Consider the following 27919-nt stretch of genomic DNA (forward strand, 5'->3'; position numbering starts at 1 on the left):
AGGATGAGGAGGAGGGGGAAGAGACAGCTTGGCCCACTGCTGACGGTACCCATGCTGCTTGCCTGTCATCCTTTCAGCGTGTATGGCCTGAGGAGGAGGAAGAGGAGGAGGAGGAGGATCCTGAAAGTGATCTTCCTAGTGAAGACAGCCATGTGTTGCGTACAGGTACCCTGGCACACATGGCTGACTTCATGTTAGGATGCCTTTCTCGTGACCCTCGCGTTACACGCATTCTGGCCACTACGGATTACTGGGTGTACACACTGCTCGATCCACGGTATAAGGAGAGCCTTTGCACTCTCATTCCCGAAGAGGAAAGGGGTTCGAGAATGATGCTATACCACAGGGCGCTGGTGGACAAACTGATGGTAAACTTCCCATCCGACAGCGCTAGTGGCAGAAGGCGCAGTTCCGAGGGCCAGGTAGCAGGGGAGGCGCAGAGATCAGGCAGCATGTACAGCGCAGGCAGGGGAACATTCTCCAAGGCCTTTGCCAGCTTTATGGCTCCCCAGCAAGACTGTGTCACCGCTCCCCAGTCAAGGCTGAGTCGGCGGGAGCACTGTAAAAGGATGGTGAGGGAGTACGTAGCCGATCGCACGACCGTCCTCCGTGACGCCTCTGCCACCTACAACTACTGGGTGTCGAAGCTGGACACGTGGCCTGAACTCGCGCTGTATGCCCTGGAGGTGCTTGCTTGTCCTGCGGCTAGCGTCTTGTCAGAGAGTGTGTTTAGTGTGGCTGGGGGAATCATCACGGATAAGCGTACCCACCTGTCAACCGACAGTGCCGACAGGCTTACACTCATCAAGATGAACAAAGCCTGGATTTCCCCAGACTTCTCTTCTCCACCAGCGGACAGCAGCGATACCTAAGCAATACGTAGGCTGCACCCGCGGATGGAAGCATCGTTCTCTCTCACCATCCAAAACGGGGACATTTCTGCTTCATCAATCTGTGTATAATATTCCTCCTCCTCCTCCTGCTCCTCCTCCTGAAACATCACGTAATCACGCCGAACGGGCAATTTTTCTTAGGGCCACAAGGCTCACTCATATAATTTTTCTAAACAATTTTTATACGTTTCAATGCTCTTAAAAGCGTTGAAACTTTAACTTAAACCAATTTTTCGTTAAACTGGGCTGCCTCCAGGCCTAGTTACCACTTAAGCCACATTAACCAAAGCGATTAATGGGTTTCACCTGCCCTCTTGGTTGGCCATGGCCAATTTTTTGGATGTACATTAGTACTGTTGATACAGCAATTTTTGTGGGCCCTCGCCTACAGTGTAATCAAATGAATTTTTAGCCCACCTGCATTACAGCTGACGTTACATCCGCTGTGTTGGGCAATGCAATGGGATATATTTATGTACCGCCGGTGGCTTCCTGGCACCCACCCATGCTGTGGGTCCACAGAGAATTATAAATGCATCTGTTTCCACATCTAAAGAACCCCAGTCTGACTGGGGCATGCAGTGTGGGCTGAAGCCCACCTGCATTAAGCACGACATTACTACCTCAGCTGTGTTGGGCAATGCAATGGGATATTTTTATGTACCGCCGGTGGGTTCCAGGGAGCCACCCATGCTGTCGGTCCACAGGGACTTCACAATAGGGAGTTGTACCTGCCTGTGTCTATGAATTAAAAACCGCGGTCTGACTGGGGCATGCAGACACCTTGACAGAATGAATAGTGTGTGGCACATAGGTTCCCCATTGCTATGCCCACGTGTGCAGCTCCTGATGGCGGTGGCACAGGATTATATTTCTCATTGCTTCTGTACAGCATTGTGGGCTATCGCCCCGCCCCTTTTAAAGAGGGTCGCTGCCTAGCCGTGCCAACCCTCTGCAGTGTGTGCCTGAGGTTCCTCATCATGGCAGACGCACTTATAAATAGACATGAGGGTGGTGTGGCATGAGGGCAGCTGAAGGCTGCGCAGGGACACTTTTGTGTGCGCTGTGGACACTGGGTCGTGCAGGGGGGGTTGGTCAGCATGTAACCCAGGAGAAGTGGCAGCGGAGTGTCATGCAGGCAGTGATTGTGCTTTGTTGGAGGTAGTGTGGTGCTTAGCTAAGGTATCCATTGCTAATAAGGGCTTTTCAGAAGTAAAAGTTGTTGGGGGGGCACTCTTGCCGCTATTGTGGCTTAATAGTGGGACCTGTGAACTTGAGATGCAGCCCAACATGTAGCCCCTCGCCTGCCCTATCCGTTGCTGTGTCGTTCCCATCACTTTCTTGAATTGCCCAGATTTTCACACATGAAAACCTTAGCGAGCATCGGCGAAATACAAAAATGCTCGGGTCGCCCATTGACTTCAATGGGGTTCGTTACTCGAAACGAACCCTCGAGCATCGCGATAATTTCATCCCGAGTAACGAGCACCCGAGCATTTTGGTGCTCGCTCATCTCTAGTTAAAGGGGTTGTCCCGCGGCAGCAAGTGGGTCTATACACTTCTGTATGGCCATATTAATGCACTTTGTAATGTACATTGTGCATTAATTATGAGCCATACAGAAGTTATCAAAAGTTATTCACTTACCTGTTCTGTTGCTGGCGTCCTCGTCTCCATGGTTGCCGTCTAATGGCCAAATTAGACGCGCTTGCGCAGTCCGGGTCTTCTGCTTTTCTCAATGGGGCTCCGTGTAGCTCCGCCCCGTCACGTGCCGATTCCAGCCAATCAGGAGGCTGGAATCGGCAATGGACCGCACAGAAGCCCTGCGGTCCACCGAGGGAGAAGATGCCGGCGGCCATCTTCACCGGGTAAGTAAGAAGTCACCGGAGCGCGTGGATTCAGGTAAGCGCTGTCCGGTGTTCTTTTTTAACCCCTGCATCGGGGTTGTCTCGCGCCGAACGGGGAAGGGGGTTGAAAAAAAAAAAAAAACCCGTTTCGGCGCGGGACAACCCCTTTAATTTTTAATAGGTGAATTTTAAGTTTCACACCCCACAATCTATCTCAACTCATGACAATCAGAAGATTGGAAAATCATGGCCTAGTATTTAATGATCATCTCAATCAGCATGAGCCAGTGGAAAGGAAACCCTTCCAGATAAGGGGTGTCATAATTCTTGTGGATCTCTCCACGGCGTTTGACACTGTAAATCACTAATTCCATCTTAATAAGCTCTGGTCCATTAGCCTCAAGGATACTGCGCTCTCCAGGTTCTCTTCCTGCCTCTCCGATCGCTGGTACAGTATATCATTTGCTGACTCTGCTTCTTCTCTTTCCCCTGCTGTTGGGGTTCCTCTGGGTTCGGTCTTGGGTCCTCTCCTCTGTTCCATCTACATGGCCTCTATTGGACAAACTATCAGCAGATTTGGGTTTTAATATCATCTCTACACTGATGACACCCAATTATATATTCCAGCGACATCTCCCCTTCACTAATACAAAATGCCCGTGATTGTCTGCCCGCTGTCTCTAACACTATGTCATCTCTCTAGCTAAAACTTCTCAAAAATAGAACTTCTCGTGTTTCCGCCATCTACTAAACGGACCTAAACTGCATATCTCCATTTCAGTCTGTGGTATCACCCTAACTCCTCGGCAGCATGCCCGCTGTCTTTAGGTTATGTTCGACTCCAAACTTTCCTACACTCCCTATATTCAGTCACTTGCCCGCTCACGCCACCTGCACCTGAAAAATCTCTCCAGAATCCACCCTTTCCTCACTGCAGAGACATCAAAAACTCTTAGGCTGCCTGTCTATGGGCGATATTGTCACTGCATCATCCGCGGCGATAATCCGGCCACGGGTAACGCAGTGAAATAGGCTAACTATAGAAAGCGCAGCCCGACGTCCACGAGCGGAGAATCATAGCGATTCTACGCGCGCGGGATTGAAATCGCCTATCAATTAAATAGGCTCATCACGGAGACCTGTCAGTGCTCTTCCCACCTCCCCCGCGGCGGAATATCGCTAGCGATACTCTGTCACGGCCGAGAACAGGCAGGCTTAGGGCTCCTGTTCATGGGCGATAGTGCATTGCGTTACTCGCGGCGATAATCCGGCCTCAAGTAACGCAGTGCACGCTTTCTATAGCGTTGCTATGGAAAGCGCAGCCCCCGTCCACGAGCGGAGAATCATAGTGATTCTCCGCTTGTGGGACTCAAATCGCGGCATGCCGCGATTCTCTGCAGTGATCCTATCTGTCAGATAGGCTCACTGAAGAGAACTGTCAGTTCTCTCCCCTGCTCCCCAGTGGCGGAATATCACTAGCGATATTCTGCCTCGCCCCTTACTGTTGTCCTTATTCACTCTCGCCTTGATTACTGCTACTCACTGCTGATCCTGCTTCCCCTCCCTAAACTGTTCCCTCTCCAATTCATCCTGAATGCAGCAAGCAGCCAGGCTTATCTTTCTGTCCAGCCTCTACACTGACGCCTCCACCCTGTGCCGGTCACTGTACTGGCTGCCCATCAAATACAGAACACAATACAAACTCATCACTCTCAACTATAAAGCTCTCCACAGTGCTGCACCGCCCTACATCTCCTCGCCGATCTCGGGCTATCACCCAACCCGTGCTCTCTGCTCTGCTAATGACTTCAGACTAATGCCCCTTTTTCCCGGGACGATTTTCGTTTGCCCGAGTGAATGAGCTGGTGACGCAATTCTCGTTGAGAACCGTGCAGTTCTCGCTCACTTGTCATTCAGTGGTTCACATTCTTATGTGAAACAATGAAGGAGCAGCATTTAAACTGCCCGACAAGTGAACGAGGCGGCACTGATTTTTATGTCGTCTGAAACTGGACAAGCGAGAACCTCACGATTCTCATTCGTCATTGCCTGCATTTAAACTGAAGGATTTTCTGAACAATAATTGTCCAGTCTAAAGGAGCTTTAATTCCTATTTAATCAGAACCTCCCACTCCCGTCTACAAGATTTTTCCTAAGCTGCACCAGTTCTCTGGAATGCGCTACCCCAGACAATCAGGTTAATTCTGAATACCCACAGCTTTAAGTGAGTCCTAAAAGCATATCTTTTTAGGGAGGCCTACTGTATTCCCAAAACTAACCTCTTGTCCAAGTACCCTATTTCTATACTCCTCCCCCTAGACACCCCATTGTACCTCTTATCTGTTTATTCACAAACACGACTGGTGGTCGACTCACATAGCTTTATGTATAATACCCTAGGTGTATATATTTTCATACAGTCTGTAAGCTCTTGCGAGCAAGGACCTAACCAATGTTGCTTATGCTTTACATCAGTTTAAGGGCTTCTGCACACAGGAGCTGCAATTTTCAGCTGCCTGCTCCGTGGCTGAAGATCACATGAACGGGAGGCAGCCGTGACCAAGCTGCGGCTCTATCACCCGTCTTAAAGCCCATTCAGATGAGCTGGGTGCCGCGTTAAAAAGGCAGCAGCCCGGAATACCGTTGGGCAGGGGGAGAGAGTTTAGCTCTACTGCCCTTTGCCGGCAGCTCTCATAGGCTCCCATAGGAGTCTATGGAACTGGCCGGCGTTTTCCGGTCAAAATTTTCGAGTACATGCCCGCTCGTCCCAAAAGATTCGGGGCCGGCAGGGGAGGAACGGGGGGAGATCCCCGCTCCTCCATACTCACTCCCGCAACTCACCGCATCTTTTGGCACGAGCGGGCATGTACTCGAAAATGGCAATACTCACTCGAGTAATTTGCCTTAGCGAGTACGCTCGCTCATCTCTAATTGTGACCATCAATAACCAGGTTTATATGTATTAGAAATTCCATCATCAATCATCGGCAAAAACAGTGGCGATCATGGAAGATGTGCTTACCTTGAACAAGGCAGCCATTCGTTGCTGCTGTCCCCTTCCTACTGCTTTTGAATAGGTCCCAGTAAACCGTTCCTGTCCGATGGTGAAGTTCTGTAATTCGCTTATTGAATAGCAGTAACTCCTCTTCCAGTTCTTCAAAGATCGACAATGACAAGCGACTTAAGTCCGCAAGCTGAAGTAGTAACGCTATCAGGCCGCGGTGATAGATATCTTTATATTCCCGTACAGGAACAGTGCTGCTCTGAAACATCAAGTATTGGCCTGATCTGAACCCTTCAGATGGATCACACACTGTCAGTCCAACATTTTCCTTATTATAGAACCAAGGCAGAGGGTATCTATTGAAGGCTGGCACATGTCTTTGCCCACTTGGCCTGATCTCAATGCCCTCTACAATAAGTGTATTTGCCTCCAGATGTTTGGAAGTGAGATTTTCCAACTTTAACCGTACAACAAACTGTGGCTTTCCCCATGGGGATTGTGGCTTGACTAATCTTTTATAAAAAGGCATTTGGATACTTGGCAATAGTCAAGACTGCACATACGATGACCAGGAAATATCAGATTTATGTGACCGAAATCCAATGCTAAACCTGAAAAATCAGTGCAATTGAGTCAAGAGTCTCCCAGAATCCATACCAAATCCACATGCAAGAAGTGTTCCTCCGACAATCAGTCTTACTGCACTCATCCCGTGTTACATGCCCGAATCTGAGGGACTTCCTTGACTTTCCTCCACACAGCAGAAACCTCGTCTGTACTTCTCTGACATGGTCATGGCAAGAACTGCTGTAAACACAAGACAGCATATTGTCTTTGAGAGAGGCTGAGCTAGGAAGAGGTGGAACCGCTGAATCTCAGAAAACATTATCAATTCCCCAATGGACTGAACTCCACCTTCTGATTTTCCATAAACCCATTCAAATCCAGGAAAAGCACATATCCAACGTTCAGCCACAGCATGGGTTCTAGTGAGAAGAGGCGAAGTATTACATAAGAACGCGGGTTCTTCAGGGAAAAGTATAATCAGAGTTATTAGTAGGGTATTGTATGGGGTCCCATGCGATAAGTGTGGAAGCTACCATGTGAGTCAGACAGGATATAATGCAGGTTTCCCAGAAGCGTAGGACAGTCATCACACTTGAATAGCAAATAAGGATATATTCATAGAGCAGAGATTTATGTATGTGACTGAAAGGCTGTGGCACACATCTGGATGGGGTTGATTCTGCAGCATGCGCACGTATTTCTGCAAGCCCCACTTACGGATATTTATGCAACAAGTTGCGCACTTGTGAACGTATCATTAAAGGGGTATTCCGGTTCCCATCTGAGACCTCTAGGACATATCCACATTATGTGTCATTAAAGTCTGACGGATACAGGTCCCACCTCTGGAACCCACACCTAGCTTTAGTTCTGCCTCCAACTCCAGATGAATGTGGTGGTGGGATGGTCAAGAAAACAACCAAGAGTGGTTTGCTATGTTGTTTTTTTGTTTTTTTTAACTCCCATAAAAGTCAACGAGACTTCTATGGGAGATACAGAAACACTGCAATGAAATCTGCTTGGCTGTATCCATCAATCCCAACTAGCCAGAACTAGAGATAGCTGTTGGTACTAGAGGTGGGTCGCACATCTAGGTGCCAGCTCTCATTGTGTATTTACATACGGAGTTCTCTTAAGGTAGCTGCATGATTCTCTAGCCGGTGGCTGTCAGATGACTATATACACAGAGTTACACAAGCTTCACAGCGCTAACCGTCCACATGATTGTTCAAAAGACATAGGTGGCTCTGTCTGTATCCCCCTCCGGGAAGTTGGCTGGTGGGAGCCTCTAGTGACATAACTGTCCATGTAGATTCAATGGGAGCTGTGCCTGCACTACAGACAGCATGATCTGCAGACTGCACTGTCTGTACGTACAGCAATGCCAGAAATCAGTGGGCATACAGAGAAGCTGACCCCCACCAATCATCTAACGTCTCAAGGATAAGAAAAAAAAAATTGAAATAGATCATTGGAGGCCTCTGGGCCAAAAAGGTGTATTTTAGAGCTAGGCTCCCCATTAGGTTTGCCTGGACATGGCAAATAACCACACATGCTTTAATCAGAATACGTGCTAAGAATCTTGCATTATGTAGTTAATATAAACAGTTGTGCAGTTTCATTGATATTAAGGCCTCTCTCACACAGGCACTTTTTGCCGCAATGTTTTGAACGTTGTGTTAACCGTGGTACAACACTCCCATTCAAATCAATGGAGCCCCACAGACATGCATTCAATGGCAGCGCCTGCTGGGCACTAAATGAAGGGATGCATTAAAACACGGTCAGCCGCAGGGAGCAAAGGGCGAAAGCGAAAGTAAAAGTGCAGCAAAGCGTCGCATTTTAAATTGCAGCGTTCATGTGCGAGAGCAGCCCTAGGCCTCGGTCAGACGGGCGTTTTTTCACGAGATTTGCGGATCGCATGACGGATGCGCATCCGCAAATCGTGTGACCAGGGCCGACAATTCGCCGAAAAATCTGCAGCTAGCAGCGTTTTCAGCGAAACGGGCCCGATCAAAGGAGCGCTGTTCGCCCATTGAATTCAATGGAGCCGGCGATACAGCCGGCTCCATTGAAAGCAATGGGCTGCCAGCGAGCGCTGGATGAATTTTTGGGAAGGGCTTAAAAATAAGCCCTTTCTTGAAAAGCATCCTGAAATGTGTAAAAAAAATAAAATTATACTCACCTTTTCCCTGCAGCCGCAGTTCAGCCGCGGCCGTTCTAAACTGCTCTGTGTAGTATTCAGCAGGCGGGGATTTAAAATCCCCGCCTGCTGAATGGGCTCCCTCTGATTGGTGAGGGCTGTGACCAATCAGAGGCAGCTCTCACTCACCCATTCATGAATGGGTGAGTGAGTGCTGCCTCTGATTGGCTGAGAGCAGGGAGCAATCAGGGGTAGCTCTCAGCTATTGAATGACAGCCGAGAGCTGCCCGATTGGCTGAGCGCAGGGACCAATCAGAGGCAGCACTCACTCACCCATTCATGAATGGGTGAGTGAGAGCTGCCTCTGATTGGTGAGGGCTGTGACCAATCAGAGGCAGCCCATTCAGCAGGCGGGGATTTAAAATCCCCGCCTGCTGAATACTACACAGAGCAGTTCAGGAGAACTGCCGGCCGGCCGCGGCTGAACTCCGGCTGCAGGGAAAAGGCGAGTATAAAAATTTATTTATTTTTTTTTTTTTTTACACACATTTCAGGATACTTTTCAGGGAAGGGCTTATATTTTTTAAGCCCTTCCCGAAAATTCATCCCGCACTCGCCGGCAGCCCATTGCTTTCAATGGAGCCGGCTGTATTACCGGCTCCATTGAATTCAATGGGCGACATCATTTCTTCTCTGCCACAGCTATGGCAGAGGAGAACGATCTTTAGTATATGTTCTCAATGGGGTCGGCGTTGCTGCCGCCGGCCCCATTGAGCACATACATAGAACACAGCGATGCGCAGAATGCACAGAGGCGTGTTCTGTGAAATGTTGTGTCCTATAATTGATCGCACATCCGCATAAAAAGCAGACATGTGACCGATCCCATTGGGATGCATTTGGTCTATAGATCTGCAGATCGGACCAAAAAACGGTCGTGTGACCGAGGCCTTAATGTGTAGGAGTGCCGAGGCACGTTTCTATCCTGAGGATAGGTCATCAATAGGAAAAGATAAAATAAAAATCCCCAAAAGTCCCAGACACCTGGTTCAGTTCTCCATTTCTGTAGCTAGTCTTTCGATGCGTTCTATTTTACTGAGGCCTTTCTGTAGGTCTCCTGAATACAGTATTCCAGATGTAGTTTCACTCGATGTCTACATAGCAGGATCACAATCTCCCCCTTTCTACTGGTTATACCTCCAGCTATGCAGACAAGCATCCTACTTGCTTTCCCTGCTACCTAATTGCACTGTAGACTCATTTTGAAGCTGTCAAATCAGGATCCCTAAATCCTTCTCAAAGTCCTAACACAGAACCCCACCAATACTTATAGACCGCTTCTCAGGGCTCCTTCCAAACAAATTGTACAGCTGGAAACCCTGAGCTGCAGGTTGCATTGTTTTGTCCCATTTATCCAGTAAAACCAAAACATTTTCCATGTTAAGCCCCATTTACACTCAATCATCAGTCAAACTTTGTTCAAACGATGGCATATGAGCGATCGTGTATAAATGCTACCATCGTTCACTCTTCGGCTGAACAATAATTTTAAGTCGAGTTTAAAATCCATAGTTCAGCCAGAGAGTAGATAACAGACAAGCTGTGTTCTGCAGGGGAGCGCTGATTACATTGTATTCAATTGACAGCCTGTGTGTGAATAAAGGAGCTGATTGCAGAGCTCAGACCACCAGCTATGCTCTGTAAGCTGCTCCTGGAGGCTCGTATACATGCAAATGAAGCTAACAAAGTGCAGATGGACATTAGTGTCCATTTGCACTTCATGAAAAATGATTGCTAGAACTGTCAATCTTTCAATCATTTGAAAGATTGTCTTTGCCTGTAAATTAGCCTTTAGACACCACCAGGAATATAAACCCTATTACACACTTTTAAATAAAATCAGATACACCTAATGAAATAAAAGAATAGGGCCCAGGATAGACACTTGTGATACACCACTTGTGAATGGAGTGTATTATGAAAGGGGATGAGTTACAACTAATGTCCTTCCTTTAGGCCCCCCGTCCATGGCCGTGACGGAATATCGCTGAGCGCTGTCAGTTCTCTGCGGTGAGCCTGACAGATGGGCAGCAAGTATTATAGTCACATCACCTGATTCAGTAGTTTATGGGGCTCCAAGGGCCTGGTAAGATTTCCCTGAAGTCACACAAATAAAATCTCTCCGTTTATTGCCATTTGAGTAATTTCATCCACCAACAGGTTACTATAACCCCGTTTGCTCCAGAAGTTTATAAATGTGGATCTAGTTTATACATTAAATGCAAGAAGACAAACCAGTGGCCAGAGATGTCAGAACAAGATTTTATTTAATAAAGGTTCATGGTGTCTGGGTTTAACCGCTGCTCTGCTTGGCTGCCAGTCTCTTGTCCCTCTCCTCAGCAATGGTTAGGCGGATACCCTTTCCACGTGGCAATGAAATCCAAGGCTTGTTACCCTATAAAATAAAAAGAAAAATCTTGTTGAAAAAAAAGACAAATAAAAAGCAACAATTTGAAAAAGTAGAAATCCATCAAGCATCTGGCAGAGCAGTTATTTCACAGGTGCCCATAAAAATACTGCTACAATGAAGTATGTTCTGCATAAACTGCCCGGTGTGAGCACGGCTGCTCCTCAGTGCGAGGCTTACACTAATACAGGCATTCCCCATTACTCCCACGGACTGGAATGTGTGGATACACAGGGGAATCGCACACACCCTACACTAACCGCCAGCTTGGGTGTCAACTTGGGTTAATGTGCATCTGTTCATTTGCATTGACTCCTGATTCGCTCTTATGTCATGTATTTGTTAGCTTAAACAGGGCCGTGATTTTTACTGGAGACATTGTGGGAATAAAAACAAAAAAACAATAGTGGAATTTCTGGATGTTTTTTTCATGCATTTACCAGGCAGTAAAAATAATGACTTTATCTGGATCAGCACAATCACTGTGATACCAAGTTTATATAGATTTTTTTTTTTTTTACTACTTTGGCGTAATAAAAATGTTGCAGTAAGGGTGACAAAGAACCCCCCCCCCATACAATCATCATCTACTTACATGCTGCAATTGCTATTGATTGTGGCATGTAAGATGTTAAACTACCAGGATCTAAGGTTTCTCTTCATCCAAGCCACCGCATTAAAAAGATGCAAATGCAGGTTTAAAGCCCATTAGTAAGGTCAGTAAAAAGGCATATTGGCCATCACTAAGGGGTTAAAATAACAACAGCAATAAATATGAATATTTACATTAATCTTTACCCAGGAGTGGACAATATAAACCCTAGCAACACAAGTTTTCATCGAGATTAATTAAATCCTCTCGGCACATTGACTAATGAACTCCTAAGTGTCGTACAAGTGCAGTCACAATAAAGAGAGGTCTACTTGAACAGCAAATCTATTATTCTGTCCAAATACATGAAAATAAGCAGGGGTAACAAACAAAAAAAAAAAAAAAAAAAAAAAAAGGTTCTTACCGTAAAGATGCACCATTAATGTTCATTAAGACCAAAACTCCCATTAATATTAGTACCTCGTGCACATTTGCCATATTGGGTACCAAAATAAGGGATATTTTGGTGAGGTCCATTACAGGGTTAAAAGTGCACACACATACACGTGGCAGGTACACTCCAGGCAGAAACCATTACTTACCCAATGTGGGCTAACCACTGCTCCCCCCTCCCCACGACGAAGGCCTCATGTCCACGGGCAAAAGAAGAATTAAAATCCGCAGCGGATTTTAACTCTTCTGCCCGCGGATCCGCATCCCATAGGGATGCATTGACCACCCGCGGGGTAGATAAATACCCGCGGATGGTCAATAAAAGTGATTTAAAAAAAACAAAACAAAAAAAAAACGGAACATGAAAAAGTCTGGACCATGCTCCATTTAGGTGCGGGTCTCCCGCGGGGACGGCTCCCGCAGGCTTCTATTGAAGCCTATGGAAGCCGTCCGGATCCGTGGGAGACAAAAATCGGAATTTACTCACCTGCTCCGGATCTTCCCTTCATCTTCTCTCCGTCGCGGCCGGATCTTTTTTCTTCGGGCCGGCGGATGCGCGAGGCACGCAACCGACATGCCCTGCGCATCCTCCGGGCCGAAGAAAGAAGATCCGGCCGCAACGGAGAGAAGATGAAGCCGCGGCGAAGGGAAGATCCGGAGCGGGCGAGAGGTGAGTTAATTCTTATTTTTATGCCTCATGTCCGCGGGGCAGGAGGGACCCGCTACGGATTCTACATGGAGAATCCGTAGCAGGCCTGATTTTCCCCGTGGACATGAGGCCTAAACTAGACTGGGGACACGTAAGCCCCCAGCTGCACCACCTCAACTGCCCCAGTAGGAGGGGGTTTGTAGGCTGTTCTAGCAGTCAGTGGGGTTTTAAGGTCCTTTTAGACAAGCAGATTCTCGTGCGAACAAGCAATTGACGTCACTGCTAACTTGTTCGCATTTGTGCAACCTGTTCAGACAGGCAAATAAATTGTTAGCTCTTTCAGGCAAGAATTGTTCAATCCCTGTATAAGTGAATAAGAGGGACTGAGCGATTTATGTTCAAACCGAACGATAAACGAACCAACAATGATTTTTAGTTCTGCAAAAAAACTGGACGAGGAACATAATTCTCGTCAGTTGTAGGCCCACGTTTAGACCGAACGATAGTTCCATCTAAAAGCACTGCTGAATAAGCCATGTCTAGGCCTATAATAATGAGCTGCTGCTCCAGCTGACCGTTCTACACAGTGCTTTACATCACAGCTATGACATTGACCATTACGATACCACAACTGCTAAATTACTGTCAGAATCACATATTTTCTCCATAAGAAACAATGCCAGTGGGAATGAATGTCCTGGCAACTTGATATTACAGGCGACACCACCTTTAAGTACAAGACAATGAGCACCAGTGTTTTAAGCATGTTATATGGGGGATTTTTCCCCAAAACGAGAAAGGAAACTACAGCCTTACTGCTTATTAGAACTTACTTTGCCAATGACGAAAATGTTGGACAACCTGGTGGCGAAGCTGTTTCCATTGGCATCCTTGACGTGAACGACATCAAAGGACCCTGGGTGCCTCTCTCTGTTGGTGATGACACCAATTCGTCCCAAGTTAGCACCTCCGGTTACCATGCAGAGGTTACCTATAAAGAGAGTAAGATTAAAAAAAAAAAAATACAGAACACCCCAGAAATGTATGTATGTTACTAAAGAAAAGTCATAACTATGAAGTAACTTTTTGCTGTGATAAACAGTGTAAAGGGTTATGCCATTCAGCACCTTCAAAATATTATCCATATGCAAGACCTACAAGCATACAGTGAAGAGACACTTGTTATGCATTTATACTCTATATAAACACAGATTTTACAGTATACAGATGTATACCTCACATGCACCATGGAGACCTTATGCCTCTTTGTGGAGAATTAAAAGGTCGTCCGAATAGTTTTTTTGGGGGGACAATATCCCACTCCATGCAATACAGTATCCAACAAATTCACCTCTGCTGTATTCAGCGCTGTGCAGTCTTCCGCTCTGCTGTTTTATAGGCTACAGTCCTGCACGTTTATGGAATGTCACAAACACTGTAGCCAATGACGTCCCTTGAACAGGCTGGGGAAGCCTGTAAACGTGACATCAGAGCGGATACCCTGAGGTCCCTGACAGTACTTGTTGAGAAATAGTAATGCATACACAGCGGCAAAGATTATTGTTCCTTTGAAATGGTGCAATCACTTACATAAAGTCTGAAAAAAAATGGAGTTTAAAGTTCCATACAGAAGCTTCTAAGCTAAAGAGGAGCAGGAGTTTTTAATCCACAGAGCTACAAGCTGGACGACTCCGGCAGAGACCGCTTCAGTATAAAAAAGTGAAAACCGAGGCGACCACCTAAATTTGCGCTGAAAGTGATCTCTAAGATGGCTAAGCAGGCATAATGTATAGCAGAACTGAAAACCTGTCACTGGAAGTCTGGTTCTCAAAGAGGTTGCACTGTATGAAGTGAAGGTCTACGATTTCCATGCCACACTTACCAGTATCAAACTTAATGAAGTCTGTAATCTTGCCAGTTTCCAGGTTAATTTGAACTGTGTCATTAACCTTAATGAGGGGGTCAGGATAGCGGATAGTGCGGGCATCATGGGTCACCAAGTGAGGGATTCCTTTTGTTCCAACCCAGGTCTTCCTCACCTTGCAGAGCTTGTACTGGAGAAGGCAAGAAAAGGTTAATATGTTATTGGTAAAGACTGCCCATACGCTGTAACATGCATGAAGGGTGATGCCAACATGAATTACTCGCCATCATCTAGGCATTCCATTAGTCCGCTTTTATCATACCATGTTTTTTTTTTAGCCATCTATGACCAACACCAGAGCACAGGTACCAACTATAGAACAGCAAATCCATGAGCAAGAGTTAATTTGAAGGTGAATTTTACTACTTTGAATTCTAAATGTGAAATCTGCTGAAAAATTCAGAACCGATGTCAAGCAGATTTGGGCGTATTGTGGGTCACATAACATGTACAGATTCCACAACTTTTCTGAATCGACATAAATCGCACTGACATCACATCTTGCATTCCGCATTCTAGAAGCCATAACTTATTTTCCCATTGAGGGGCTAATGAGGGCTGATCTTTAGTAGGAGAGAATCTTGTACTAGTACCATTTTGGGATGCAAAAAAAAAAAAAAAAGCCAAAAAAAAAACAACCAAACTTGACTTTTATTCCTATTTAGAGAAGAGGGATGGACAGCAATCCTGGCATTTTTATCTTTTATGCCGTTGAACATGTAGAATCATTAGCAATTTTAATATACAGGTTGTTGCAGTGATACCAATTATGTGTAATCTTTACAGGGGTTACAAGCTTTTAAAGAGGCGCTTGTATTGCAGGCACAGCTCTCATTGAAATCAAAGGGAGCCGTGCCTGCAGTTACAAGCGCCGGCCACTGCATAGGTGGTCGGTGCGGAGACTTCCGGTCCAAATGCACAGAAGTTGAAGCCTCTGCGCCAACCTCCTTATAGTGGCTGCCGCTTGTAACTGCAGGCACAGCTCCCATTAATTTCCATGAGAGCCGTGCCTGCAGTTCCAAGTGCCGACCACTACATGGAGTGCGGCATGGAAGTTTCTGCTCTAACCTGTGTTACTGCGGATACTGACAGCACGCGCCTGCACAGAACAGTTGGGGGTCCTGAGCGACAGACCCCAGACGATCAATAGTATTTCAATGGAAAACCCCTTTAACCTTAATAAAGCCTTTTTTTTAAACTTAAGAATTTTCTACAAACGTGACCAAACTTTTAACTATCTTTTTAGTCCCACAGGGTAAAATTATGTACAGATCGGCATCAATATCTGCAGCAAACCAGCAACATGTGAACGCACCCTAAGGGATTGGACTCTTCCGCAATCCTCTCAATAAGACATTGCAATACTCCTATTTTACGTTGACAGGCAGCCTATTAGCTCATGCCTCTACCACAGCATAATAGGCCCACCTATATGGACAAATCTGCTGAACACTGTTAGACCTCCAAATACCATGAAAACCCACCCACACACTATGCAGGAAGGACAAGAGGCAATCTCCCAGTCACTATTGTCCATGCCATCTGAGGGGAGTTTAAACAGCCAGGATTAGAATCATCTCCGACCAAGGCCGCTGCAGCAGAGTATCAGTTGTAAGTTTACGGCAGATGACAGCATGGGGTTAATTAAGAAAAATTATTTTCCTATTTTCAGACTTTAGACCCCTGTTGCCTTTTATGCGTGTTCACTGCTCCCACCAACGCAATTCATATAAAGCAGACATGTTGACAGTTAAGTGTGGGGGTCCTCAGCTTGGGGATCTTTACCTTCGCCTCTTCAGCTGTGATCCTGTGCACTGCAAATCTACCTTTGGTGTCATATACCAGACGGAAGTGTTCTCCGGTTTTTTCAATGCTGATGACATCTGTAAAACAAGACAGGAGGATGAATCTTATCTGTCGTTAGGAATATCTGAAACCCCATCCTAACAGGCAGATTTTCCCCTCTCCAATTCATCCTGAATGCAGCAGCCAGACTTCTCTTGTCAAGCCTTCACAATGATGCCCCCACCCTGACATATTCCAAGCTGCATTTCTCAGCAAAAGTCATAAAGAGCTTACAACATATCAAAGGGATCTGATTATTGAAAGGCATCAGTCAGGAGAAGGGGACCAAAACATCTCCAAGGCGTTACACATACCATGGAGCACAGTGAAGACGTCATCAGCAAGTGGGTTACATTTGGCACAACAGAGACATTACCAAGAACTGGACATCCCTCAAAAATTGATGAAGACCAGAAGAAAATTGGACCGAAAGGCTGCCAACAGGCCGACAGCAACATTAAAGGAGCTGCAGGAGCTTCTGGCAAGTACTGGTTGTGTAGTGCATCTCCTGTATTCTTCATATGTCTGGGCTGTGGGGTAGACGGGGGCAAGATGGAAGCCTCTTCTAACAAAGAAAACATCCAAGCCGGCTATGTTTTACCAAAACCTCCATCAAATCTGCAGTAAATCTGAGGTAGAACATGTTATGTCTGATGAGACCGAGAGGGAACTTGTTGGCCATAAGAATCCAAAAACTGTGCTGAGCACAAAGACAACACTGTGGATCACCAGAACAGCATATACACAGTGACGATGGTGGAGGCAGCATTATACTTTGGGGCGGTTTTTCTGCTATTGGACTTTAGTCAAGGTGGAGGGAGTTATCAACCATCCCAAATAGCAGTCAATTTTGACACAAAACCTTCAGGCTTCCACTAAAAAGCTGAAGAATTTCAACTTTCAGGACAACAACCCAAAGAATACATCTAAAATGACCAAAAGAATGGCTTCACCAGAAGATCAAAGTTTTGGAAAGGCCTAACCAGAGCCCAGAATCGAATCTCATAGCAGATCTGTGGGTTGACCTGAAAAGGGCGCTACACATGAGATGCCCTCACAATCTGACAGATTTGGAGCACTTTTACAAGGAAGAGTGGGCAAAGATTGTCAATTCAAGATGTGCCATGCTGATAGACACCGACCCAAAAACACTGATTGCTATTATAAGGTCAAAGTATTTGTTTTAGGGTGTGTATATTTAGGCAACCACATTTTTATTTTTTTACATTATTCCACCCTGAAAGGTTTCAGTTTGTTTTTCAATGGATTTATCCAGATAACGGGTTCAGTTTAATAGTATATATTATGACTTATTTTGTATGTTTTCCCGCTGATTTTCTAAAGAGCTGCGGAACATGTTGGTGTTGTATACATTTTTTTTAGTCCCAGAAGGGAATATGAATATCTGGTCACTTGAGTGTTTAATACATTGTAAAACTTCAGTATTGAAATATTATGCCTGTCTGTTAGCCCATCAAGCACCGTCTCTGGCAGGGCTAAATATCCTTCTATACTCGTGAGGCCTGGAGGCCACTATTAGCCATTTGAATGCTTTGTACACTTCCCCCATACACAAGCCAGTAAGACTGGAGCGCTGTGATTGTTTTCGTATGGTTTCTATGTCGCTGACTGCAAGCCCCTTTTTCTTATGAGCTGTTATAAGCATTATTACATGGAGTCCACCATACCTCTACCCCAGATGTCAGAAAGGGGTTATGGCATGTTGTAAAATCCCAATGCTATGGCACTCCAGGTAGCATTAATGGATCATTGAATAAAAAGCAGAAAAACTAGGATATACTTTTAATCAACAAGACATTAAAAGTTCACCAATCACCGACTGAAACATCAAACATCCGTCTGACCAGCATACATGGCCTCTCTGCGGGACACCAACTGTCATTATAGCATGCCTGCGCCACCCTTGTTTAATGCTCACAGGCATTTCTACACACAAATGCCCTTTGTGTACACCTGACATTCTCCATCCATTGTGTGAGAATTGGGGAGCCAACACCAGACAAGTATTTTAATATTTCTGGGCCCCAATGTAAAATATTTAAAGACTGCAGAGAATAATCCATGTTGGAAATACTATAACCCAAATCCATAAGACAAGAGGAAAGAGTTCCCCAACCAAGCTGCTGCCTCGGCTCATTCATCTGCGACTGTGGAACACATGCAGAATTATGGTCCTTTTATACCAAACAAAACCACAATTTTCGTTTGCCTGAACGAACGAGCTGGTGACGTCATCACCAGCTTGTTCTCACAGCCAATAAGCGCAAAATGCGCATGGAAGCAAAATTGTACAGTGCATGACAACATATCTCATGCATGCAGCCATGCGCAGTCCACCTGTTTTTTCTGTCTATATTTCCCGCCTCGCTGCAATGCAATTGTTTATGGGCGCACGTATAAACGCAGGCATAGAGAACAATGGTGTCTATCTAGTGTATATACACAGCAAAATAGAACATGCTATGCTCCTTTTCGCTCCAGCCCATTATGCAATTTTGACAATGTGATTGGAACTGCGTAAGGCAATTTGCTTGATTGCCTGCAAGTTACCACATATCACACAAGCATACAGCGCTTATGTAATACACAGTAATCATATGCCCGTGTGAGCCCGGCCTTAGACAGGCAGATCATCATTGGGAATCTAACTTCTCGTTCAGCGGTTCACATTCCTATGTGAAATACTTAACAATCCGTGTTTAAACAGAAGGAAAAGCCAATGATTTTCATGTTGGCTGAAACTAAACAACGAACGAGAATCACACGAATCCCGTTCCTCATTCAGTCATTGGCTCATGCAGGAACGATTTTTGGAACGATAGTTTTTCTGTCTAAACGCACCTTTAGGCATCAATGCGGCTCCTAAAGTCCATTGCTGAACGTGTAAGGGTATGTGCATATGACGGAACTTTTCCAGGATTCCACATCAAATCCGCATCTCTTTAGCGCAAATGTGAATACACGCCATAGTCTATACCCTTGATACGTATACAAGGCTGAATCCATGTCAGAAGATCTGCATGCTGATTTTCCCATTGAAAGAGGCCACGTCTGTATGTCAGCTGTGCCTTACTGTTACAGTTTTGAGATAGAATCAGAGAAGTCAGGTCTGCATTCTGCCCTCAGGTCCATCAGGCTGCACCCCATGACAAGGACATTAAATGACCCAAAAATCATGAGAATTCACTATGAAGAACGTTCACAGCAAATCACCTTCAGATTAAAGGGATTCTCCAAGTTTTAAAAACTTCAAACAGTATTCTTGGGTCTAGTCAAGCACCTCGCAGACTTTGATCTGATATCCATATTATTTTATGAAATTTTCACAGCATTTAATTGCTGACCCCAGCAGTAACATTACCTCCATCGGGGGCATCAGTGCCGCAGCACATCAGCAGAACTGGAGACCAGGGCAGTCAGTAACGTGTACTGCATGTAACTTGGTTTTTCATTCGAAACCCAAATTGAGAGTTAAACACCCCCAAAAGCCCTTTAATCCTAGAACCGATGCCATGTACAGCCTACACCCGACAATCCCTGCCAGAATCACTGCACTTCATATGGTACTGGTTTATCACCAGTTACCACCAACTATGTAATGGTATCACAAAATAGCATCTTATGTGAGAAAGCAGCATCCTGCCAGAGAGCGGTACCGGCGCAGTATACACTAGTAACACTCATGACAGCACTGCACCGTCACTCACCCATGAACCCAGCGGGGTACGTGATGTCTGTGCGGACCTTGCCGTCAATCTTAATGAAGCGTTGCATACAAATCTTCTTCACTTCATCTCCAGTCAGAGCGTACTTCAGCCTGTTCCTCAGGAAGATGATGAGCGGCAGACACTCCCGAAGCTTGTGGGGACCGGTGGACGGACGCGGCGCCTGTAGATCAGCGGTAAGTTACCAAGACGTCTTTGCACAGATACAAATCTACTGAAAAGCTTGACGACTTCATACAAGACATGGCGATACTTTCTAGAACCTTAGCATCATTATTTCAGCAGGTCCAAACAGACAGACGTGTGCAGACCAATCGCACGTACAGAGTCTCAGCGAAAATATAAGTCAAGTGGTCCTTGTTTAAAAGGACTCAACAGGGCAACGAGTCCGTTTATTAGTGGCAATTGTTCATGTGGCAGTTTGTCAGCAGCACATTCCACTTTACATGGGAGACCTGCTGACCAATCAGGATGTTTATTCCCACGTAACAGATGAGATCAGTAATTGCTGATTTGTTGGCATATTACCGCAGGGAGCGCTCAGAATGAAGGTTCATTCAATAAGCCCATTGCTGTTTGTACAGGGTGCATTCACATCACCGATTTACATGGGATTTTGGTGCAGGTCTGCAGCAGATTACACCCCCTTCAATTTGAATTCCACTTCATGGACACATCTAAGTCCGCAGAGAGAACAGCAGCGTGCTCCTGCACCTCTCCAAGTCTCATCTTTTCCCAGCAGCATTTGCTGCAAACCCTCAGGATACTTTCACATGTGATGGATTTTGGTACAAACCCAAACAAAAATCTGCAGCATACTTTACATTGTGGATTTTGGTGCAAATCCACACGACGCATTTTCTGAAGTGGAACTTCATGCGGCTTTTCCACTGCAGTAAACCCTCCCCAATCCTGCTACCCGTGTTCACACCTTCGCAATATATTCACAGAGCAGAACTCACCATAGAAAAAGTCCAGGTGAATTCTGTCTCTAAAATAAGGGTCAAAATTTGTGCTTTTTTTATGAATCCACTTGCTGAATTGGCGCGATCAATAAGAAAAATCCACATGCGGAATGTCAAAGCGGAAACAGAAGTGACGTCAAGTAGTTTTTCTGCATTGAAGTTATGCCCGTGGATCTTGCCCGCTGACGGGGGAAATTCCGCATGCACATCTGCGCAAAAACCTGCAGATTTTTGAGGCGGAATTCACAATGGGTTTTCGCAAGAAGTAACATCACTTCTTTCTTTGGAAGCATGTCAAACTGTACGTCCTGATTTTGCCAATTGACAAGGCGAAAGCTGCGAGCGGACACTTGACAAAACCCACAAATTTCTGCCGGGTTTTACTGGCGGATTCCACACAGAATCTGCTGTGTGAATAAGCCCCTACACCCCTGGCAAGGGTTTACACACCGCTGATTTATTTAAGCATCTGAAAAAAGTCTGCAGCCCGTCTGCACGAAATACAGGAGCAAAAAAACTTTAGTTGCAGCTCTGCAGCAGATGTGCCCCCTCTTCGAGCCGCTGGCGCAGCAGCACCCTTAGGGCTCATTCACATTACTGCAATTTTGGCACGATGCACAGCCGTGTGACATGCGGTGCATGGAGTCAAGTAAATGGACTCATCGATCTGTTCATACGCACGCGTTGACATACATGGTGACAGCCAGTATCACACAAACCGTTTCCACATACAGTGGTGTGAATGAGGCCTTAGGCTACCGGACAGTCGCTGCGCCCGCTTAGTGGTACCATGGGCGATTAACGCTATAACAAGCCTCTGGCGCTTACGTTTTTCCCGCTAACGGCCGAGATGCAGCCTATTACATGAGAACTAATGGCACGCAACGGCGCTATGACCGCCGGCGTGTAACGCCTCAGCAGCACGGCCGCAATGACCAAACGTGTAGAAACATATACGACTAAACGGCGTGCCGCGCCAATATGGCAGATACTCACGAAGACACCGGTCAGCTTATCCAGCATCCAGTGCTTGGGCGCCGCTACTCGCTTCAGATGCTTCTTGGGTCCGCGAGCCTGGAGGAAAACACAAGGATTAGTAGGACATCAGCGGCCATTACTGATGAGCAGGTCGGCAGTGGGGGACAGGCGGCCACACACAACACCCCCGTCAGGTCTCATCTCCCCTAACACGGTGGTGCAGGGCGGATAAGGCCACAACACACAGCAATGGCGGCCGGCCGCTCACACACACTGCCCTAGCTCTGGGAGCCGGCTCCGCTGCCAATAAGGAGCGCGGACGGGGGACTGCGGCTTATACTACGTTACCATGAAGAAACCCGAGCGGAGCCGGCGGGGAGAACGGAGGATGGGGGTGGATGGAGTCGGTAGGGTAACGGAGGACAACTCTCACCATGGCTGCGTCTGCAGTGGAAAGGACCGCCTCTTCCGGGGCTGGCGGGATAACCCCGCGCCACCGACGGCGAGCGCGCAGGGACAAGACTTCCGTGTGCTGTGCGCGGCGCAGTGACCTCTGCAGGAGCGGAGGGGTACTGCAGCTTCCATATGTTAACACGTAGATGCATCGCAGCGTCAAACACTGCATTAGTAAAAACAACCCCATGGGGTTCCCTGTTGGGAATGTCTTTTTCTGTCCCTTTTCTGGTGTATTTTTGTTCCCTCCTCTGATGAAGGGCTCATTCACACAAGAGATATTCTTGCGCAGAAATCGCATGCAAATATAAAATATATATTTTTGAATGGATTTATTCCCTTGATCTATTTTGTTTCTCCCTCGGAGCAGCGCTGCGCGTTTCATTTTTGCCCGTTGTTCACAATGGGACTTTGAAAGACATCGTACGGCACTCGCCATCCTTTCACGTGCGCCATAATCGCACTTTTAGGGTAGTGATGTGGGAAAAAAACCAGTTCGTATCACCGTGAAAAATGCACCATGAATAATCCTGATTTCCATTAGTTCCGTATTTTAGTCCCCAAAAAACAGACCAAATATAGAGGCGAAATATGATCGTCTGCAAACGGCCTTGAGGCTAATTTCACACGGGCGATATGAGCCTGATATTGCGCTCGCCAACATACAATGTCCCCGTGGATGTGGGACGTTTTTTTTATTACAACCGCCTCGAATCGCCTCAGGGAAGTAGCGATCCTCCACCGCAGCTTACCAATGAGCAAACATCACATTGTACGGTAGTCGCGTGCACCTCGCACGCCAGGCGACGCTGTGCCGGACCCATTGAAAACAATAGGCAATGCGCGGTGTTCCGAGAGAAAGGACAAAATCGCTCGTGTATATGACTTCATTTAAAAGAACGGGGCTCATTCGTGCGGGATTTGTGCGTCTCGCAATGCACAAGTCTCGTGCGATTTTCCCAGCTGTGTGAAAACGGCCCGATCATTAATACTACGTGCGAAAAAGATACGGCAGGACCAATCTTCACGATTTTTTTTTACAAACTTGTGCGCTATAGTGCAAAGTTTGAATAGTCAGGGGGAAAAAAACGGTTCATGCTCCGTAGCGGCAAGTATATTAGCGCATGCGCCCGTGTGTTCGCTTTGGGTGTTCTGCAGTGGAAAACCGCCAGCACACACACACCAGGGGTGGTTTCACACGAGCAAGAAAGTCACACGATAGTAAAAAAGTTGAATTATGATAACAATGATTTACAGCGGTTTCCTTCCCATCCGCGGTCTTCACTGATGTGATGTTGAGAGAACCAAAAATTGCAGTATGCTGTGTCTTCCTGCGATGTGCGATTTTCTATCTCCCATGTTTCCCTACGGACGCTTCGCAAAGCAAGAACCAGCGATTTTAACATTAGGAAGCCCTACTGACTTTTGTGGGAAAAAAATTGCGCGATTATATAGCGGGCGGCAGCGATGCGGGATTATTCTACAAAAAAAGCATCGCTGACACTCAGAAATCGTGGGAACAAAAACACGGTTTTGCCGCGACGAAACCACGATCACCCCCATGTGGACCCAGCCTAAACCCGCATTGGCCACTTCCGCACCCTTATAGTGTGGATTTGGCCATGTTTCTCACTGCAGATCCGTCGCGGCATTTAACCCTGTAAGGGGTGAATCCTGCAGCTTAGGCTTGGTTTGTGAAAACGCACCGTTTTCTCGCGTGTACTTTTTGTGGGTTTGCACATTTTTTTTACATCTGTGTTGCAGCGGTATTCACTGCGTTTTTCATGATGTGGTCTTATATGGGATTGCGGCACTAATTACCATGGGATTTGCGTTTCGGAATAGTAGTAAGTAGGGGGAGGGTTCCCGTTCTATTGAAACACAGAAGTGGAGTAGTCACCCACGGCAACCAATCAGAATCCACCTCTCATTTTTTTTCAGACCTCTGCACCAGTTTGGGGCTTATTTACACAAACGCATTTGTGCAGCATATTACGCAGGCCAATTTTTTCCATGCAATATGTGGTGAATAGAACCCATTGATTTCAGTTGGTTTGTATATATTTTGCGCACATTTCATTTGTGCAGAAATATAAGCACGAAAATAGCGCGCATTTAACTACTTAAACTTAATTGCGCACTGAAATCAATGGCAGCATGCCTGCATGTTTTTTTGCACAAGCGATATGCAGGGCATGCGCACAATATGTACCGTAAAATATGCACAGTTGAGCGCAAAAACCACTGCGCCCATCGTGCAAATACGCAGTGTAAATATGCATGTAAATACGCTTCTGCCCATGTGAAGATGTCCTTAGATACTTGTGCGCTAATGGGGCAGATTTCTCAATGTGCTTACACCAGTTTTCTGTGATGTCACGTCCCCCCGTAGACTAAGGTTGGAGCCAATATGGCGCAGCATCGCGCTGCACGCCTACTGCATGTAATGTATGTCCTCGTGACGTGTAGTATTGTGATCTCGCAACATGGTTGGACTTTTTTTCTTGCAATAATTACATAAGGTCCCCTTCACACGAGCTTTTTTGCGTGCACATGAGCGAAGCATCTTTGTGGAACGAACAACTATTTTTACGCGCATTTTATTGTACTTTTTGCACCCAACAGACATGTTTATTTGGACGCGACAAACAAAGACGCACCGATTGAAATGGCTAAGTAATTAGTCTAATGAGCTCCAAACGTGGTGTTTCTTGCATCTCCTTCCGTATTGTGCGCGCATTTGTGCACTCCCCATTGACTTCTATGGGGGCCTTTGGTGCACAAATACGCAGAAAAATAGAACATACTCTCTATTTTTTTTTTTTGTGCAACTGAAATGCGTGCGAAAAACAGGGAAATGTGAATGAACGCAGGTGGTCGAAATGTTCTGTAACCTCACATAAGGAAGCATTACAATAAATCCCGTGCAATAAGTCGCCCTGAACCCGGGCGATAAACAGAGAAGGGAAAAAGGTGAAAAACTAAGGCTGAGGACACATCGGCTGCAGCCAAGATCCAGCAAGAAAACCTAGACGAAATAGCGCAGTATGGCTACACAGACATGCGTTCTCCGGCGCTGTCGCATTGCGGCAAAATTACTTGATTTTGTCTCCCGTGTGAAAGCAGCTTAAAACCTGCCCGCAATTCCACATGTAGGGCTCATTCAGTGTTTGAGCGCGCCTCAGCCGTGTGTTTTTGTGGAATGAGTGTTTATTTTTTTGCGAGCATATCGGCATATTTTACCGCCCGCAGGGCATGTTCATTTGCGCGCAGCGAACAAGACATGCTGCTTGAAACGACTATTTCATTCCAGAGCTGTTCTTCATCAAGCGGAATCATGCAGTGTATCTCACATCTCCTTGTGTATCGCACGCTTTTGCACCCCTCCAATTGACTTCAACGGGGATCTTTGGCGCACAAAGCCACAGGAAAATAGATCATGCTGCGTTTATTTTCCGCAATGCAATTACAAACACAAAATATGTGTCTGTGAACAAACCCATTGTAATCAATGTACAAATACGTGCGCAAATGTGCCTGTGTGAAGGAGCCCTTAGACCTGCAGATTTCGGGGTGGAATTCTGCAGCTGTGCATTGGGCTGCGTGAGGCCCAATGTCCACGGCCGTAACGGATAACGCATGTGGGAGTCCGCAGCGGAATCCGACTCTGCCAGCAGCCGAGGACCCTGCATACCTGTCCGGGTCTTCTGGGTGCCTGTCCAGGTCTTCTATTTTCTTCACTGCGGATGTGTGCGGGAGCGCCGGTCAGCACGCCGCCACAGATGTGCAGTGGATTTAAAAAAACAAACTTTGCTTTCCTGCGAAATTGACTTAAATGGAAGCCGTAAATGGGGGATCCGCACTGAAATGGAGCACGCTGCGAATTGTTTTTCACATCAAAACGACCATAAAACACATCCGTATGCTTTAATTCATGTGCGGACGCCCATGCTTCCCTATGGGAGGCTTGATTTGCGGATCACCCGCAGGAATTTGGCAAATCAGATCCGCCCGTGGACACTGGGCCTAATTCTGTCCCATCTAAAAGGTCACTAAGGGCAAAAACAGATGGCCACATGCACTGATACGCTCGCCACTACGGAGCGTATTAGCGCATGAACCGGGGTTTTTCTTAGACTATTGAAACTCTTGAATTAAAAAGTGGGAAGATTGGGCCTAAGGAAGATGGGGCAGGACCAATGTCGACTTGCACGCACGGATTCCACTGCTGAATCCTACAGCGGAATCCATCCGTGCCAGCCGCCATGGACAGGAAAATACATTTTCTTACCTGTCCAGATCCAACGCAGATCTCCTCCGTGCCAGACGGATCTTTTTTCTTCAGCACGGCGGATGCGTCGAGATGTGCCAGACGCATGCGGAGTGCAATTTTTTTTAAAAATCTCCTGCTGATGTGGGTGTACCACGGATCGGGCGGCTTCCAATGACTTCAATAGAAGCTGTCCCGCAGAAAAATGGAGCATGGTGCGATTTCTTCCTGCGCATTCGATCCGCATGCTGGGTAAAAATCACATCAGCATGCTTAAATTTTTTTTGCGGATGCTAATGCATCCCTATGGGCGGTTTGATTTGTGGGTGCCCCGCGCAGGTTCCACAAATCAGATCCGCCCGTGGACATTGGGCCTTACATGTAGTATTAACATGCAAGAATCCCAATAGGGAAAACGAAACCATTGAACTCACTGGTCTCATTCCATTCGGTTATGAGGCCGTGATTGTCACGGCCGCACAGCGGGACTAAAACATGCATATTTTGGCTCTGGGTGTATTTTTTATGACCATTTTTTTGAAAACGCAGCGTGACCTATTTTTTGCATTTTTTGCTTCCTTATTACTATTCATTTCTGTTGGGCAAATATGAATCATATGTGTTTATTAGAAAATAAATATACGGAGGCAAATACTGATGACATACGGTTGGAAGCAGTCCTTAGTATGGATCTTTATTATGGCCATGCTTCCATAAGCTCTTTAGATAAATGTGCTTGTTTTGCATATCTTAATTGGTGCGGAGCTGAATGGGTTAAGTGGGAGGTTCGTGTCCTGCTGTCAGCATAAAGCAGGTTGATCTTATATAAGACAGGACAGGCCTGCCCCCCCTCTCCTGGCCAGTTAGCTAGAGTGCCTTGCTTCACTTCTGCAGAGGGTTTCTGGATATTATAAAAGAATATTCCTTGCTGCAGAGCTGAAATCCTAAAGTGTCTGTTCCACTTCTTATATGAAGATTATACTCCTCCCATTTTAAGTAATGGCTGCACCTGGGTGAGAAAATGTTGATGCAGCCACCCAGAGTCTTTCCTCCTTCTTCATGGTCCTGCAAAGACCTGCTCACTATACTCCATGACCCTGCCACATGATAGACTGCTGCAATG

The 27919-nt window shown here is 46.3% G+C and overlaps 2 protein-coding genes across 3 annotated transcripts in view; both read right to left on the reverse strand.

Annotated features, from left to right (window-relative positions):
* NHSL2 (NHS like 2) overlaps window positions 1–6509 on the reverse strand; it is a 218875-nt gene extending 212366 nt beyond the window's left edge. The window contains exon 1 of the mRNA XM_066580945.1: window positions 5763–6509. Within this exon, the coding sequence (XP_066437042.1) occupies window positions 5763–6273 (511 nt within the window). The 5' untranslated portion in view covers window positions 6274–6509. The remainder of the gene's footprint in view (window positions 1–5762) is intronic.
* Window positions 6510–10762: 4253 nt separating this feature from the next.
* Window positions 10763–22595, reverse strand: RPS4X (ribosomal protein S4 X-linked). 2 transcript variants are annotated; one of them, XM_066580948.1, is made up of 7 exons: window positions 22507–22595; window positions 22092–22169; window positions 20113–20293; window positions 16325–16422; window positions 14498–14669; window positions 13449–13606; window positions 10763–10909 (listed from the first exon to the last, which is right to left on the reverse strand). In XM_066580948.1, exons 1-7 carry the CDS (start codon window positions 22507–22509, stop codon window positions 10808–10810), a joined length of 792 nt encoding a protein of 263 aa, XP_066437045.1. In that variant the 5' UTR covers window positions 22510–22595; the 3' UTR covers window positions 10763–10807. The 2 variants fall into 2 exon arrangements, with proteins under 2 accessions (XP_066437045.1, XP_066437046.1); XM_066580949.1 differs by lacking the exon at window positions 22507–22595 and adding an exon at window positions 22422–22444.
* Window positions 22596–27919: the final 5324 nt, after the last annotated feature.

This window comes from Eleutherodactylus coqui, chromosome 10, assembly GCF_035609145.1.
Source record: "Eleutherodactylus coqui strain aEleCoq1 chromosome 10, aEleCoq1.hap1, whole genome shotgun sequence".
Classification (NCBI taxonomy): Eukaryota; Metazoa; Chordata; class Amphibia; order Anura; family Eleutherodactylidae; genus Eleutherodactylus; species Eleutherodactylus coqui.

Coding starts and splice junctions, on each gene's coding strand:
- RPS4X (XM_066580948.1), bottom strand. Junction 14,670..16,324: donor TCACAGCTGAAGAGGCGAAG/GTAAAGATCCCC, acceptor TGCCTTCTCCAG/TACAAGCTCTGCAAGGTGAG. Junction 10,910..13,448: donor ACATTTTCGTCATTGGCAAA/GTAAGTTCTAAT, acceptor TTTATTTTATAG/GGTAACAAGCCTTGGATTTC.